This window comes from Malaclemys terrapin, chromosome 1 (assembly GCF_027887155.1).
Source record: "Malaclemys terrapin pileata isolate rMalTer1 chromosome 1, rMalTer1.hap1, whole genome shotgun sequence".
NCBI lineage: Eukaryota > Metazoa > Chordata > Testudines > Emydidae > Malaclemys > Malaclemys terrapin.
In genome coordinates, this window is record NC_071505.1 from 271,787,043 (window position 1) to 271,805,608 (window position 18,566).

The following is an 18,566-nucleotide window of genomic DNA, read 5'->3' on the forward strand; positions in this document are numbered from 1 at the left end:
CAGGACAGTGAAAAAAGCATACTCTTTCATTTTATAAATATCCAAGATCTAGATATTGTGACAAAGTTCCTCCTCTATCTTGGTGGGTCCTGCGCTTATTGGCAGATTTTCTTGCCTCAGAGATTCACCATTGGGTTGGGGAACAGCCCAGAGACCGTCCCCTCTGGAAGAACCCAGAGTTCAGATCAATTGGGAGGTTTGGGGGGAACCCGGGCCCACTCTCTACTCCAGGTTCCAGCCCAGGGCCCTGTGGACTGCAGCTGTCTATAGTGCCTCCTGTAACAGCTGCATGACAGCTACAACTCCCTGGGGCTACTTCCCCATGGCCTTCTCCCAACACCTTTCTTATTCTCACCACAGGACCTTCCGCCTGGGGTCTGATAATGCTTGTGCTCGTCAGTCCTCCAGCAGCTCTCCCTCTCAGCTCCTTGCACCTCTTGCTCCCTGCTCCTCACACTCACAACACAAACTGAACTGAGCTCCTTTTTAAAAACCCAGGTGCCTTGATTAGCCTGCCTTAATTGATTCTAGCAGGTTCCTGATTACTCTAGTACAGCCCCTGCTCTGGTCACTCAGGAAACAGAAAACTACTCATCCAGTGACCAGTATATTTGCCCTCTACCAGACTCCTGTACCGCACTGGTTTGGGTCTGTCACAATATTTACACATATTTCAAGATAGTTGGCCAACAGCTAAATAGCAAGGTCTATTGTTGATTTCTGTCAGAACAGTGTTAGATATGTATGTACAACTCTGATTTAATCAATTCCATGTTGTGCAGTGGCTGCTGTTTCCAACTCCCTGAAAGGAATTAAACTGCTAAAGCTTCCATAAAATACTGACCCAAAGCACATAAGGATATCTGTAACCCTTGCATGGGTTCACCTCAGCCTATTCTCCTTGCTCAGTAGGCCTGCACTGGATAAGTTGCCTTTTGGATTGTATGATCCTGGGAAGGGAAAAAGGCTGGATCTGAGCCTATTAGGAGGGTATGTGTGTGCGTGGAGTAGACGAGGGGCTGTTTTGGTGTGGTTTTCTTTATTAAATTGTTTTAAATATTTTCTTATCAAAAGCAACTTAAAACATACCTGATATGTTGTGCAGTTAGTTATTTGTGCAACAGAAATGGCTTTGTAACTGACCAAGAAACTACACCACCATAGATTTTACATTCAATTGCTTTAGCCCATCTGTATGTCAGGTGTTCCATTACAACAAATCCTGCAAGCTGCGCTGTTCCCCTTTCTTTTTCTCCACTGACAGCCTATCTGGAAAATGCTTGTCACAAGCCAGTGAACAGGAAAAAAGTTTCCCCAACAGCATCTTTTATTATGTTTTTTTTTCTTCTTTTTTTCTCTCTCCTTAAGAAACAGCATGGCCAGATATCACAGCATTAAAATCATCTTAAGATAAACATAAAACCATTGCATTACAGCGATCTGTTAGGAGGTTTGCTTTCAAGCATAATATTTGTTGAAAACCCAGATATAAAAGTTATGCCAAATATAAAAACTCTAGGGAAATAAAAGTAAAGGTAACCTCCTCCTACAAATTTCCTCTATACCCAAAAGACAATCCAGAAACAAGTCAAAATGTAACAAAAAATGGCTTTACTTATTTTGACAAGAAGCACAACAGCAGCAGATAGGCTAACGTTTCAGTACTAAAGTAAGATCCTTTGATATTGAAACATCAGATTAATACATTAACACTGAAACACTAGACTGCTGCCAGCTATTTCTGAAATGTATTTCTGAAATAAAGCAAGACCCTTTATATGATTACTGTGACATAGCAGGGTACAATTTAGACTAAGGAGCAGTTGTGCCACCCTTGCCCTGTAATCTTGGGTGCCTTACAAGGCCTTGCTGAAGTAGCTCCCACATGGCTCATAAACAGCCTTTGAGCATGCAAGCCACACCCTGAGTTTGTGTGCAACTGCAGCCTGCCAGCCACACTTGGGTTACACTCTGGCTCTCACCAGCCTGGGTTATACCACAAGGTGACCCCAACACACCACCAGTCTTACATTTTCTCCCAGAAATGTATGTCTCCGGGACCGTACAAGTTTATATCGAGTCTGTTATTTCTTTAATAGAAATAATATGAGCACAACTTGCCACCGCAAATGGAGTTTCCCAGACACTTCAATTTAAACACACTGGATTAGATAAAACAAGAAAACAAGTTTATTAACTACAAAGACATAGATTTTAAGTGAGTACAAGTAATGAGGCATAAAAGTCAGAAATGATTACAAGAAAAAATGAAGCTAAAACGCAATTGGTACCTAACATAATAAATTATGTTCAGTTCATTACCACAGGCTTTCAGCAGTCTTACTGACCAAACTTCTTAGGTCAGAACCCCTTCTCCAGTCCAACGGCTACTTATTTTGTCATTTCAGGTGCAGTGAATCAATGGGTGGTGGTGTTGGGGGTGTGTGGGTGCTTTGGGCTGTTTGTTCCTCCTCTTTACAGTTTCAATACTGCTCTTGAAAAACATTTCTAGCTAGGTACCAGGAGACCAAAAGTCTATGAAGAAGGATGTTCCCTGCTGCTTTTTCCTCAAGTGTTTGAGCTTCTTTTGTTTCCCTTCATGCTTGATGATTCTGTTTACTGCTTAAATGCAAATTAAGCAGAGCACACATCCCTTTGTTTGAGACACACTTGTTTGCCAACTTCTGTTTGTAACATGTGTTAATAATACCATACAGTAGACTCTAACTTCACATACAATGTTGCCACACATAGTTTATCAGGATGATACTCATGAGTAAATTATGAGTTTTTAAATGATATCTTAAAAAGGCATACTTTGTACAAAGATTGTTGAAATAGTGTGTAGCTTGTGAACATGGGTGCATTCTGTCACAATTACACTGACTTTGTTTTTTAATCAACTTGACTTATTACTTTTCTGTCTGGATGTGGCAATAGTTTTTTCAGTGGGTTGAATGATATTCACAGTTTCTAGGCCTTGCTTGTAGATTATAAAAATACTTTGTCCTTTAGACTTTTTTGTTTTGGAGTTCTGCAGTTCCTCACTTCTGAATATTGAAAACCACCAAATGTAAGCATTTTGTCAGTTCCACATAAACATAAAAAATGTTCAGCAAAATTTGGCTAACTTTTATAAACAATTAATCTCCTTAACACCACCCACAGTAGGAGGCTAACTACAATCCAGTTGTGCTACATCACAAAAAAGAAATAGAAATTTATTTTAATACAGTGTTTCTTAGAAGCCTCCATTGAAAGATTTGTAGCAGTGGTAGATAGATATTAAAAATAAAAGCACATTAATAAAAGTTTGCATTAAAGGTTAAATCAAGCTTTAACAACCACCTTACAAAAGTTGAATGTCAATGTCAGTCTTACCAGTCAGGCCAGAGAATCTGGCCTGCCTCACGGGTGGTGGATTCCCTGACATTTGGAGTCTAAATCAAGACTAGGTGTCTTTCTAAAAGATATGCATTATCACAATTAAAAGTTATGGGTTTGATGCAGGAATTACTGGGTGAAACTCCATGGCCTGAGCTATGGAATCATAGAAATATAGGGTTGGAAGGGACCTCAACAGGTCATCCAGTCCATCTCCGCCATGCTGAGGCAGGACTATGTATACCTAGACCATCCCTGACAGGTGATTGCCTGTTTTTAAAAACCTCCAGTGACAGGGATTCCACAACCTTCCTTGCTAGCCTATCCCAATATTCTTATAGCTAGAAAGATTTTCCTAAAGTCTAGCCTAAATCTCCATTGCTACAGCTTAAGCCCATTACTTATTGTCCTACCTTCAGTGGATATGGAGAACAGTTGGTCACCATCCTTTTTATAACAGCCCTTAATGAAGCTGAAGATTTATCAGTCTTTTCTTAAGCCTAAACATATCCAGGTTTTTTAAGCGCTTCCTCATAAATCAGTTTTCTAAGCCTATCATCATTTTTGTTGCCCTTTTGTGGACTCTCTCCAGTTTTCCCACATCTTTCTTAAAATGTGGCACCCAAAAATGGACATAGTACTCCAGCTGAGGCCTCACCAGCACTGAGGAGTGGGACAGTTACTTCCCGTGTCTCAATCAGGGTCCAAACTTCCTAAGGGCAGAACGGGGGTCTGAACAAAGAATAAGCAATTCAATCAATGTGTTATAAACAATGTAATTGTTTATAAATATGTCAAGTAAGATCTTTTATGAAAGTGTGTAATGTTCTGAACTTGATGGTCATTAGGAGATACATATGCAGGTTATGGTTTTGAATTTATGCACGTATAGCTGTGCAGAACATTATAATTGTTACAAGGGTGCAACTACATTACCTCACAGCAACCAGACAGGGAGGGGCACCTCTCAGGCTAGTTATTTGCACAAAATTAATTCCAAGCACCCAGCACAGTAAGACTCATAGAAAGGCAATAGTGGACTATTAAAGTTAATGGAAGGACATTGTAACTGAAAAGAAAACCCAAAACTTGGAAAACTAAGGAAGGATTAACTCTAGCCATGAAAGAAAAGAAAAGAAAGCTCTCTTAATAGGGAAGGATTCTGAAACTAAGGCTATCCAAAAATGGAGGGCATGCATCTAAACTGGGTGTGGTCCATGAAATACTGGATTCCCTCTGTAACGGTGCCAAACTCAGGTCAGATTTTCAGAAATCAGGGCAGACACCCCAGACTGGTGGTATATTCTATCATTACATTTTACCAAGCCAGGAACAGGTGTTCTCCTGGATCACAATATTGGTTTTACCATGGAGCCACAGATAGTCCCTTTATGCTCTCTAACTTCTCTTTACCACCCACACAAACTAGAATTTATGATGAAAGGTTATTAAAACCAAAATTAGGTTACTTCCAACCCCAAAGGGTCAGTCAGTTACCCCAGGTCAAAATATACTCCAGGTCTCACCAAAGACAACACTGTAGCCAATCCTATAGTAAACTAAAACTGAAGATTTATTAATTAGGAAAAAGTAATGAGAGTTATAGCAAGGTTAAAGCAAAGAAAATACATTACAGGTGAATTAGCATTTGTAGGTTCAAAATAAAAGCAGAGATGTAGCAATCTGCCAGACTCAGAGTCTTTTCAAAAATTCTCTCAGAGCTTCCCCAAAATGGCTTTTTTGGACTCCTATCTGACCTCTTTTTAAGTGACAAATCTGAGAAACTGTCCCAGATTGAGGTGTCATTAGAGGTGGTTTTGGAACAACTTGATCAACTAAACAGTCATAAGTCACCAGGACCAGATGGTATTCACCCAAGAGTTCTGAAGGAACTCAAATGTGAAATTGCAGGACTACTAACTGTGATCTGTAACCTATCATTTAAATCAACTTCTGTACCAAATGACTGGAGGATAGTGAATGTGATGCCAATTTTTAAAAAGGGCTCCAGAGGTGACCCCAGCAATTACAGGCCAGTAAGCCTGACTTCAGTACCCGGCAAACTGGTTGAAACTATAATAAAGAACAAAATTGTCAGACACACAGATGAACATAATTTGTGGGGGAAGAGTCAACGTGATTTTTGTAAAGGGAAATCATGCCTCACCAATCTAATGGAATTCTTTGAGGGGGTCAGCAAGCATGTGGAAAAGGGGGATCCAGTGAATATAATGTATTTAGATTTTCAGAAAGCCTTTGACAAGGTCCCTCACCAAAGGCTCTTAAGCAAAGTAAGCAGTCATGGGATAAGAGGGTAGGTTCTCTCATGGATTGGTAACTGGTTAAAAGTTAGGAAACAAAGGGTAGGAATAAATGGTCAGTTTTCAGAAGGGAGAGCGATAAATAGTGGTGTCCCACAGGAGTCTGTACTGGGCCCAGTCCTATTCAACATATTCATAAATGATCTGGAAAAAGGGGTAAACAGTGAGGTGGCAAAATTTGCAGATGATACAAAACTATTCAAGATAGTTAAGTCCCAGGCAGACTGTGAAGAGCTACAAAAGGATCTCTCAAAACTGGGTGACTGGGCAACAAAATGGCAGATGAAATTCAATGTTGATAAATGCAAAATAATGCACACTGGAAAATATAATCCCAACTATACATATAAAATGATATGGTCTAAATTAGCTGTTAGCACTCAAGAAAGAGTTCTCTGAAAACATCCACTCAATGTGTAGTGGCTGTCAAAAAAGCGAACAGAATGTTGGGAATCATTAAGAAAGGGATAGATAAGAAGATAGAAAATATCATATTGCCTCTATATAAATCCATGGTACGCCCACATCTTGAATACTGCATGCAGACATGGTCGTCACATCTCAAAACAGATACACCTCTACCTTGATAGAACGCTGTCCTCGGGAGCCAAAAAATCTTACTGCGTTATAGGTGAAACCGCGTTATATCGAACTTGCTTTGATCCGTTGGAGTCCGCAGCCCCTCCTCCCCTGCCCTGGAGTACTGCCTTACCACGTTATATCAGAATTCGTGTTATATCGGGTCGCATTATATTGGGGTAGAGGTGTATATTGGAACTGGAAAAGGTTCAGAAAAGGGCAACAAAAATTATTAGGGGTATGAGCCTCTGCTATATGAGGAGAGATTAATAAGACTGGGAGTTCTTAGCTTAAAAAAAAGACGACTAAAGGGGGATATGATAAAGATCTATAAAATCATGACTGGTGTGGACAAAGTAAATAAGGAAGTGTTATTTACTCATCGTAACACAAGAACTAGGGGGTCACCAAATGAAATTAATAGGCACCAGGTTTAAAACAAACACAAGGAAGTATTTTTTCACATAATGCCAAGTCAACCTGTGGAACTCCTTGCCAGAGGATGTTGTGAAGGCCAAGACTATAACTGGGTTCAAAAAAGAACTAGGTAAATTCATGGAGGATAGGTCTATCAATGGCTATTAGCCAGGATGGGCAAGGATGGTGTCTCTAGCCTCTGTTTCCCAGAAGCTAGGACTGGGCGACAGGGGATGCATCACTTGATGATTACCTGTTCTGTTCATTCCCTCTGGGGCACCTGGCATTGGCCACTGTTGGAAGACAGGATACTGGGCTAGATGGACTTTTGGTCTGACCCAGTAAGGCCATTCTTATGTTCTATCTGGCACCTGGACCCTCCCTGTCAGCGTTCAGATGGATCAGAGGTAAAGATTGCTCCCAAGGCCACATCTTTATAGTTAAAATAGGCAAGCAAGCTGACAGGCATCTTCTCTGCATGGGCTTTGATGAATAGCAAATGCAGACAGTTTGTGATCTTCATTGTTTAACATTCAATAGGCCATTCAAAGATAATCCATTCAGTAAAGGCCATTCAGACTATGAAAAGCAAAATGGTCTATAGGTAAATCAACGAGTTTCAGGTAGATGAAGACAATAACATTAGCATTTCACTAGTTTTCATACATTAATTAAATCATCTAAATGCTAATACATCCTTTGATTTAAGTTTAATTAAGCACAGGATACAGACATGAAAAAGGACATTGCACCAACCGGCTAATTTAGTTGCATTAGTACACATCAGACAGGATACATACACAATGTAAATAGCATTCAGCGGGTTACAGACAAAGGTAGGGAATAACGTTAACATTTACAAACAAGTGAATTGGGACACTTAACACTGCCTTGTGGTCCTGACCTGAGCTCAGTTAGCTGCTAGCACCACACCCTCTATGATAAACAGCACACTTGAAAACTGTTCAAAGGCAATAGGTAACTTGTTAGAGAAGGGAATTTAGCTAATATAGGTTGCATCTTTATTATTATTTTCTGTGTACCTTGTATGTGTTTGGTTTTCCTTATTATTTCATCCTTAAAACCATGATTTTTTCTATTAAATAAACCTTTTGTTTATTTTTATCCTAAGCAGGTTTCTGTTGTACAATCTGGGTGGGCGGCCCCAAGTGGACTGATAACTGGGAACAGGTTTCACATCATAGGGGGTGACAAAGCAGAAGGGAATGTCAGAGTGTCTGGTAGTTAAGAATTTGGGGGATTGATCTGGGGAGACTCAGGACCAGAAGGGCTCTTGGAGTCACTTTGCAAGGAGTAAGTAGGCAGGTGGAAGCGTGTTAGACGTCTTTGCTTGAAAGCTTGCTACTATTATCAGAGCTCTAAGCTATAGGAGCATAGCATAAGGGTACCCAAAATTACAAGGCTAGCAGTGACTGAATGTCTTACTGATCTGGGTGACCCCCAAACATCATAACACTCCTGTTAAAACACCCAGGATTTACTCTTGTACCATACTTGAGCTTAAACAGCATCAAAATCCTCTCTACCAGGTCTCCCTCTGAAAGTACCACTTTGCAATGAGTGATAAACCATTCCTGGGGGGCTTGATGGCCCTCATATATTTTTAGTTCAGAAGGTGGATAAAGATACTAGGGAAGAAGCTGTTCTAGATTTGATTTGACAAATAGGGAGGAACTACTTGAGAATTTGAAAGTGGAAGGCAGCTTGGGTGAAAGTGAAACCTACAAACAAGTGATTCAATCTGGAATATCTGTATGCATTATGATGTTTCCAGTAGCAACTCCATGGAAGAGGTGCCAGCAGATTGTTCCAAGTTTTATTTTTGACCTTCAAAACCACACTCCTCCCTTTTTTGTTTGTAGTATATCATACTTGGGATTAAGGCAAAAGATTTTTCTTGAAAGACAGGTTAAAAATGGCGTAGTAATAGAGAAGGTGGAGAGAAAAAAATTCAAATACATTCAGATTTTTAAAAAATTGAGAAAAAACATATTGGTGTTGGAAATCTCATGTATTAAATCTGCTATGATGCTTTTCATTACATATTATCATTAATATAAGCTAATAAACTAAGTTGTATTGCATTGTAAGGAACCTTTTAAGATGATTGCGTGTTAGGAGTGTCTTATGTACCATATAAACTCGTTCATTAGCCCATTCGTTTATAAGCTGACCCCCCAAAATGGATAGGTAAAAATAGCAAAAAATTGTATGACCCTTTCATAAGCCGACCCTATATTTCAGGATTAGGAAAACTTTGGCTCCCAGCCCATCAGGGTAAGCCACTGGCGAGTTGGGATGTTTTGTTTACTTAAGAGCGTCTGCAGGCATGGAGCCCCTCAGCTCCCTGTGGAGCTCCATGTAAACAAAATGACAATGGATTAGATATTCAATTCAATGATTCCATAGAGTTTAAAATCATCAAATTTTGGTGTGGATCCCTTTATAAGCCGACCCCCACTCTTTGATGCGTCACTTTTTTACCAAAAATATTTGTCTCATGAACGAGTATCTATTTTCTGCTGGTATACAATTTTTCCATTTTAATAAATCCATCGTCTTAGTATTTTTAGTGCACAAAAAAGAATGGATTCATGTATTCTACAGTTTAATGATTCATCTGGTAAACTACATTATAAGAAAAAAATAGGTGTTTATAATGTTTATTTTAGAAAACTAAATTAACTAAAGAATAATTTGTAAAGTTAGCCCTTCATGTTTATACTAATAAAAAGGAAGCAAAAAAATGAGAAAACTTTCTTTCTTCCCATTTGGCCTTTGATATAATGTTCCTAATTATTTATGTAATTCTTCTTGAAAAAATCCATATGGTCAAATACTGTTATGTGGCACCTGATCACGACAGAATCGAAGTTAATGGCTAAAGTCTTATTTATGTTCATAGGGCAGGATCAGCCACTAAAGGTTCACGTATTTCCCCTCCCCCCCCCCCATTACAGAAGTATTTTCACATTAAAATAACATTTCAGACTGGAATAAAAAAAAATATAGATCTTTATTTCAATCATTCAATACAAAGTCTTGATTAAAACTGAAGTGTATTTGGAAATAAAATGCTATACATTACTGAATACCTTAAAGTAACCATATATTATCACTTATAGAAAGGTAAGCTGAAATCAGGGGAGAAATCCTGACTTCATTGAGGTCAATAGGCGATTTGCCATTGACTTCTATGAGGCCAGGATGTCACCCAAGTTTTTAAATATGTGCATATTTTCAATATACAAGTTACTTTGATATTTTTATTCACCCTTCAACTAAATCTTTGGATCCAGGCTACGTCTACTCACACAGTAGCACTTACACAAGTAGTCTTATTGAAATTGAAGTGTTACTTAAAGGACCCAGTTTGCAACCCCTATTCATGTTAAGTACAAAAATAACTACAGTTGTGATACAATGAAGGGATGGCAAATTTCACAGCTTTTAGAGTATATACAAATATTTTTTTAAAATTGTAGCTATGACAATACAATTATGAGTGATGTTATGTTTAACACTTAATGAAAGTTCTACAGGTCTGTTTTAAACTACTGAAAAAAATATCCTTAAAATACATGAAACTCACTTTCTCTAAATTTACACTCAGCATAGATTCTGAAAGTTTTCAAACATATGTTGAATATCTACTTCAGAATGTTAAAATTCATATAGTACCATCGTTATTCAATGATTAATGTAGAACTTTATAAAAACATTTAACTGTGTTAATGCTTTGGTTTAAGAGGCTTTTTGTAATTTCTTTATTCAATAGCATATTTTCTTTAAATATTAATGATTTAAAAATTCAATCTCACACTTCAGAAAGATCAAATGGTATAAAATAGCCAGTATTTACATAAAGGCAAGTTTTGTCAGTGGTACAAGATTATCTTCATAGCTATAAGTAAAACAATCTCCTATGGGAGATCTTTGTGTTTTACAAAGCATGTAATTATTTCTTTAGCACTGGACATTTCCTCCCACAGTGTAATGTAGTCTGAAGTCTTTCCCTCCTTCCCCAGCACAGGAGCTGCTACCTTTCCTTTTCCAATATATAAAAATTAGAGCTACTCTTTAACCATAGGCTAGGTATACACCTGGAAACATGCAGAAGGACCTCAGCAAATCTTAAATCCACCAAGTTAATCAGAATGCCTTTACTTCTAGTTAAAACCTGCTTTAAATTAGGTATGGATTTTCATTCTGTAACTTCCCCTCCTTTATTGAATCTGTTACCCACAGCTCAGATAGGATTTTAAATTTTTTCTCAAATGTTCTCCTAAGTGCTTTTATCTCTTTCACATGGGTATGATCTTCTCCCATAATTACATGGGATACACCCTCCTTTAGCTGTGAGACTATTTTTGCTCCATGAAAACGGAGCTCCAAAGCTCTAATTGATAGCATTGTTCCATGGGTCTTGGTACTGGGGTCATTAACAACAGCATAAAGGTCCAGATAAATGGTATTTTGCCTGAACAAACCGAGTGGAGAGCTATTCCACAAATAACGTTCTTCTAAGTCAGCAATCATGTCCAAAGGCATCTTCTCATCATTTTTATTATTAATTCTTGAGAATACTTCCTTTAGTTGGGTTACATCTGTATCTGCTGTGTAGCTGTCACCGTAACGATCGTATTCACATGCAAAATGTTGTTTTGTATCTGGAGACATGTGAATCATGAAGGCAGGCTGCCATGGTACAAATATTTTCATTTCAAAACACTGTAAAAGCCACTCTGCTCTCACAACATCATGCTTGTTGGAAGATATTATATTTTTTACTCTGACATTCTCAATTCCTGCAATAACACAGTAAGTGTCTGGTCCAGGGTTTTGTACCACATTACCGCCACTTTCTGCTACTTTACTTTCCAGTTCAGATTTTGAATGGTTTTCTGTTCCAGTCATAACACAAAACTCAACATTTTCAAATATATTAGAAATCTTATTTACATTGGAAAGATCAGGGGCTTTAAAATTATCCATGATTCCAATTATTTTCTTAACCTTTGGTACAGTTTTCCGTTTCTTTTCTTGTGGTTCATCATCACCCATATCAAGGTGCTTAGATGCTAGCTTCCCTGATGCTTTACCTCTGAGCTGTTCTAAGAAATCCAAAGTCATACATTCATGCCACTCTTTGTCCTCTCTTATTTTCTCAATTCGAGGGAATCGCAAAGTGCAATCAGTTTTGTACATATCACTAGTAACAATCTCCGCTGCCTTAATCTGAACTATGACTGAGTTACAAGGCTCGATGTAGACTTCAGGCTTCTCAGTTCCACATAAAATATTACAAGGAGGATCTCTTTTACGGTAAGGTTTCCAGTGTTTGGCCAATTTCAAACCAAGATCATATAGCTCCTTCATAGTGTAACCAGAACCAACACGACAAATAGAATGAAAGACAGATGGTTTTTCACCAGGAGGGGAAGTCTCAGCAACAGCACACAAAAAATGAGACATCATGCCACCACGCAAACCTTTTCCCCAGTAACCACCAATAATTAATAGGTCTAGTTCATCCATGAGACCATTGACATACTCTGGTTTGATTTTTAACCAGCCTTCCCCACGTTTGTCTGGCTTGTAAATGGACATAGGATCTTTTATCATGATTCCTTCTTCTCGGTTATCTATTGCTTCATTTAGAGCATCAACTACTTCTTTCCTGGTGCTAGCCTGTGTTTTCTGAACTATATGTATTCTGCCTGTTATTGGTGTAAACAGCTCATTTAGAATCTCATATCTTTTGCTTAGTATCTCATGACCCAACTTCTGATCATTAACCATTAATACATCAAACACACAAAAGCATGTCTGCAGATCAGAATCATCTGCCATTTTTTTTATGTCAAATTTGCTTCCCTTCTGCATAAAAGTTTGTGTATTGGGATTGTAGGCCATCATTTCACCATCAAGAATGCAGTTTTGTATACTATTTTTAAACACATTATGAATAAACGGAGTTAATGAACCTTCAAGGGGAGAAGCACCAAACTGCTGAGTATAATAATCAAACCCATTACGGGAGAAATACTTGTATACATCTCCATCTTTGTGCATCTGCATACGTTCACCATCTAGTTTAGTTTCTATGTAAAAACTTTGGTGGTTCATTTGTTTCTCAATTTGCTGGACATTAGCAATAGCAGCAAGCATAGGTTTAAAGGCAGAAAACAACATGATGGAAACATCACTGAGTGATGCAGAAGGGTCATGCAGTTGTCTGCAAACTTTCTCCAGGTCAGTTGTGACATTGTGTAACTCAGCAGCATCAGGATGGAAAAGGGAAAATACGGTTTGCTGACTAATACCAAGTTTTAGATCCTTTATAATCATCCGGATCAGCCACTTCTGTTCAAGTGCTGAGCTCTGAGTTATTAACTGAAGAAGACTTTTCTTTACTAGGTCCTTCCTTTTGGCAGCATTATTACTAGCAACTGAATCCAGCAGCTCATTCACCTGTTGTATGGTCAGTCTGCCTTGTTTTGGGCACCTCGGTTTCAATACAAAATAGGCAATCATTGCAAAGTCTCCAGCATCTCCATGTGAGCCAGTAGGTGTTCTATAATTTAAGAGTTTTAGGGCATCTTTTCCTTCTTTGGGTAAATTGAGCAGTTCAATATAGAGCTTAGCAAGCATGGTTTCTTTAATTCCATAAGCCATTCTCTCTCTTTCCAGTTGTGGAAGAATAAGTCGCATTGCTGGATAAAAAGAGTCTGTGACATCTTTCTCTTTTTTATGAAGAGCATCATGAAATTTCCTCCATGAATCTAAAAATTCCTTAAAATACTTAGTTTTCTCTGGCCGGGATTTACATTTCTGTATTCGTTCTAAAACTGAACACAGATCTGCAAAAGGAACTACTGATGCCACAGTTCGTTTAGGGGAAGATTGAGAAGTAGGTGTGGAAGACATCAGGATTCACTTTTTCACTATTAAAAAAAACAAAAATATTTAAAGTGAAAGAAAACATATCATCAAATTGCCCTATTTCTAAAAAGAATTAGGTAGGTTTTTAAAAATTACTTTTACATAGAACAATCAGTAGATATTTTTACACTTAGTTTAACTACCATTATTATCATCATCTATATTACAATACCACCCCACAACCCCAACTGAAATTAGGGCCCCCTTGTGCTAGGCTCTGTAAAAAAAAAAAAAAAATGCTGTAAATCCCTGAAGAGAATAAATTTTACATTGACAAAACAGTTAAAAGGATGGAAAAAGGAAATATTATCCAATTTTTACTGATGGGGAACAGAGATACCATGAGATTACAGGTAAAATGTTTGAAAGTGCCTAAGTGATTTAGAAGCATAAGGGCCATTATCAAAAGTTACTAAGGCTTGGTCTATACCTAAAACATAGGTCAACATAGCTACATCGCTCAGGACTATGAAAAATGTCATGATCTGTTCAACATGGTTAGGATGACCTACTACCTCTTGAGAGGAAGATTTTCCTACAGCAATAGAAAAACCTCTTCTATCATTGAAGTGAGTGTCAACATTACAGTGGCATAACTGCAGCATTTACAGCTGTGCTGCCATTGCACTTGTAATGTAGACATATCCTGCGGCACTTAGGAACATAAGTCCCATTAACCCAAGGACACATAAAAGTCTGTGGCAGACCTTCAAATTGATCCAAGATCTCCTGCCACCCAGCCTTAGTCTCAAACCATCCTCTCCCTTCTATTCAGACTCCCATACTTGAGAGGAAATCTTGCATCATATAATAGGACTGTCTATGACATTTAATCATTTCTTATTTTCAATTAAACAGAGGTATCAGATGGTTCAAGGGACAGTAATGAATTACAGTCTTGCATCTCTGTGACAGATTTAAATATAGTGCAGGTTAGTAGTACATGATTAGATGGTTCTTAGGTAGTTACTATTGATCAAGATGAGGCATGGCTAAAAGCCACAGCCCAACAGAAAATGATGCATCCTGCCAAGTTTGGCACTCAAGGCCCCTAATTCCATCACCTAAAACCCAACTTTGGAGAAGGAGACACAGAAATCTGCATGTCCACTCCCTGTTCTGTATTTTTCCAGTGCCAAGTTGTGCTGGGTTCTGTTATTTTTGGGGACACTAATAGCGATTAAAGATGTTCTTTATTTGGGGAGTGGAATTTTGACTCCAGCACAAAAAACAGTAGGATTCAACTTTTACTCTTTACTTCTTCTAGTGGAGAAATGGTTAAGGAGTTGGAGCACTACAATCAATCATGCATTATTACAACTACACACATATACACCTCCCCCCGTCTGTTGGATGTATATGCCTATTATCTCTGGTCTTACACTGTGGCTACATCTACACAGCAATGTAAGCCTAGCGTTAGTGGGACTTGAGTCAGCTGACCTGGGGCTTGAGCATCTACTTTGCATTTTAACCACAGATTAATAATTTTCTGACTCATGCTCCAACCTAGGGCTCTGGCATCCCCACTGCAGTGTGCAATCCTAAATCATAGTATCCAGAGCCCCCACTCCCCAGTATCGACACTCTAGCTCTAGGAACATGTGCATTGTGGGAAAACTCTACTGCCCATTCTGTTTCCTAACTGTAGTGGTGCTATTGATGGGACTCATGGCCACAAGGAGCACGAGTACACAAACCACATAATTAACTCCTTTGGTGGCTGTGTCAGTAGACCAACTGCAGTTTGAGAAGGCTTTATACTGAACTATCATCTAATCTGAGAATTGGGCTCTATAGCTCTAGGCTGAGTCATATTGGCATGAAAATCCCCACGTGCACCTGTTCTGAGTATAATTAGGACATCCGTCTCCAGGCCTGTCAACTATTAAACTTAAACTTTGCAATTCTTAATTTTTAAAACTGGATGTTCAATGAAGGTGTGTTTATTTGTTCATTCATTCCTGTTTGTTTTGAAGTCTGACATAAAATGAAGGTATCAGAGGAAAAAGACACCCCTCTCCCCACCGAGCCTGGCTGCTGCTGACTGCAGAACAGTTAAGTACATCCCCAGGGCTTGGGGTGCAGTGTTCTCCAGCACTCTGTGGGGATCCCTTATCCCTGCCCCCTCTGTACCCCAGGAGGTTGCAGGGAAGTTTTGGGGCTGTTTCCCACTCACCACCCTGACAGTGCATACAGCCTGGGTGTCCCTACACACACAGCCCCAGGGAGGGCAAGAGAAGCCCGGGAGCAAGGGCCAACGAGCAGAACGGGGATCAAGTACTGCCCTGCAGGGAGGGGGAGCAGTAAACCTCCTGGCTCAGTGCAGCTCAGAGTGGGATGATCCCCAACACTCCAGTAGTTAAGAGCCACCTCCACTTTGTGAATTTTACTCCCTGCTTTGGGAAAGCTCCATGCTTCAGCGAGGAGCCGGAGCTGCAGGCACCGCTGCAGGCAAGTTTTGGGGCTGGCATTCACTCATAGTCCTGAAAGTGCACACAACCTGGGCACCCCCTCCCCCGCCCCTACAGCCCCAGGGAAGGCTGGGGGAGCACTGGAGCAAGGGCCAGAGAGTAGAGCAGGGACCAACCACTGCCCTGCAAGGGAGGGAAAACAGTAGAGCTCCCAGCTCAGCCTGGCCCAGGAAGGGATGAGCCTAGGGTTACCATACTTAATAAAAAAAGAGGACCCTCCACAGGGTCCTAGCCCCGCCCATTTCCCACCCCCAACCCAACCCTGCCCCTTCCCCGCCCTAACTCTGCCCCCTCCTCCCTCCCACTCCCAGACACACGGAAAGGGCTGCCCGAGTGCTACCGGCTTCACGGTTTGCCGGGCAGCCCCCAGACCCTGCGCCCCCGGCCGGCACTTCCCCAGCGCAGCTGGAGCCCAGGAGGGGAAGCACCCAGCCGGGGGCACAGGGTCTGGAGGCTGCCTGGCAAACCGTGAAGCCGGTAGCGCTTGTGCTTCGGGCAGCCCCCATGCCTCCGGACCCTGCGCTGCCGGAGCCTGGGAGGGGAAGTGCCCGGCCGGCGGCAGGGGTCCGGAGGCAAGGGGGCTGCCTGAAGCCCATAGCGCTCGGGCAGCTTGGCTCTTAAACAGAGCCGAAGAGTCAGGGGAGGAGCAGAGCCGACGCGGGAGGGGAAGTGCCTGGCCGGCATTTTCCCGGACATGTTCTGCTTTTTGGCCATTCCCCCCGGATGGGGGTTTCATTGCCGAAAAGCCGGAAATGTCCGGGAAAAAACGGACGTATGGTAACCCTAGATGAGCCCCAACATCCTGGAAGCTGACTCCCACTTTGAAACTTTGCTCCCTGCTCTGGGCAAGTTCCACACAGCAGCGAATAGGACATGGAGGGAAGAGCAGGAAAGGAGAGCGGACTCGGCCAGGCAGTAATAGTGCTTCTGGCCCGCTGCGCTGGCTATCTGCAGCGCAGCCACTCTGCTGCCAGGAACCATGAGATACATCTGTAGGACTCCCAAGATGTGAGTCAAGCCAGGGCCACATGTACATAGGAAACCAATAGGGACCCTAGGTCCTGGCTTAACATGGGCTCGGACCCTCCTACCCTGCAGGGTCCTGGGTCTGAGCTCTAGTTTAGCACAACTGCAGTGTGGACTCACAGAAGGTTTTTCTTGAGCCCAGGCTCAGACCCAGGCTTAATCTGTGGTGTGGACATGTCCAAAGATTCTCAGGGTAAGAACGACCTTCTGTGTTGGGTGTCCAGCACTCAGCACCTTGGGGCCCAATCCACCACAACACAAATTAATAATAATTAGCCAAGCTTGCAAGGTCTTACATTCCGCTTGATGTTGTTATAGCTGTGATGGTACCAGAATATGAGAGACACAAAGTGGGTGAAATAACATCATTTACTGGACCAGCTTCTGTTGGTGAAAGACAAACTTTTGAGCTTACACAGACTTGAAGAAGAGCGCTGGGTAACCAGCTCTCTCTCTCACACACAAACAGAAGTTGGTCCCATAAAGATATTACACACAGACAGGCAGAAATGTCGTCAAGCTGAGTGGGTGAGGCAATGCTGCATCCGATCAATTTCAAAACTACTGAGAATGTTCTAGGCATAAGTGACCAGAAGCCTCTTGATCTGGGGCGAAATCAGGGACACACAGCACCCACTGCCCTCTTGCTTTTAGCACAGACACGGCTTCAATCACCTTCAAAAGTTTCCTACCCAGTGAACAACCAGATGATGGCATCTGGAACACTTCCCAGCATAACAATCGCCCATCCCAGCCCTACTGATACTCCCAACACACTGACCCCCTGCATTATTCACAAATAATAATAATACAATGATAACAACAGTGGGGGGAAGGGAGAGGCGGGTGCACACAAAGCCCCCGCCCGGGGGGAGGGGCATGATGGCGAACCTGGCATTGGGGGGTCATGAGAACACCCCCGCCCCCAGCTGTGGGGTTCTTGGTAGGGGAGGAATCACAGGGCCCTGCCAAAGGGGCGACTCGGACTGGGGGTGGGGGGAGCAGCGGGGGACCCCGGCCCTACACACCCAGCGGCCAGTACGGGTAACGCGGCTGCGTCACAACGGCCCCAGCGCCGACCTTGACGCCCCCCCTTCAGCCCAACTCACCCACCACCGACAACGAGCCCAGCTCCTGCCCCAGCACACGTCACTGGGGACCACGCACCGACCCGGAAACTCGTTCATCGGACCCGCCCATTCGGAAGCTGAGGGGGGGGGAGGGAAGGAGTTTCCCGACGACGCCAGGTCGCGGACCCCTCCCCGCGCGCAGTGGTTTAATCCTGGCCGGGAATAGCTCTTACACCCTCCTCTGCGCCCGTGGGTTGGTTCATCCCAGGAAAAAAGGATACTGGTCCCGTTCTCCCTCCCCCCGTCCTACGCAATAGTTCGTTGTCCTA

The 18,566-nt window shown here is 41.6% G+C and overlaps 1 protein-coding gene across 3 annotated transcripts; it reads right to left on the reverse strand.

The window, feature by feature from the left end:
- Positions 1-9,719: 9,719 nt before the first annotated feature.
- Positions 9,720-18,563, reverse strand: LIG4 (DNA ligase 4). 3 transcript variants are annotated; one of them, XM_054013120.1, is made up of 2 exons: positions 18,471-18,563; positions 9,720-13,669 (listed from the first exon to the last, which is right to left on the reverse strand). In XM_054013120.1, the coding sequence occupies exon 2, from the start codon at positions 13,650-13,652 to the stop codon at positions 10,908-10,910; it is 2,745 nt and encodes a 914-aa protein (XP_053869095.1). In that variant the 5' UTR covers positions 13,653-13,669; positions 18,471-18,563; the 3' UTR covers positions 9,720-10,907. The 3 variants fall into 3 exon arrangements, with proteins under 3 accessions (XP_053869095.1, XP_053869077.1, XP_053869085.1); XM_054013102.1 differs by lacking the exon at positions 18,471-18,563 and adding an exon at positions 18,277-18,373; XM_054013110.1 differs by lacking the exon at positions 18,471-18,563 and adding an exon at positions 18,281-18,298.
- Positions 18,564-18,566: the final 3 nt, after the last annotated feature.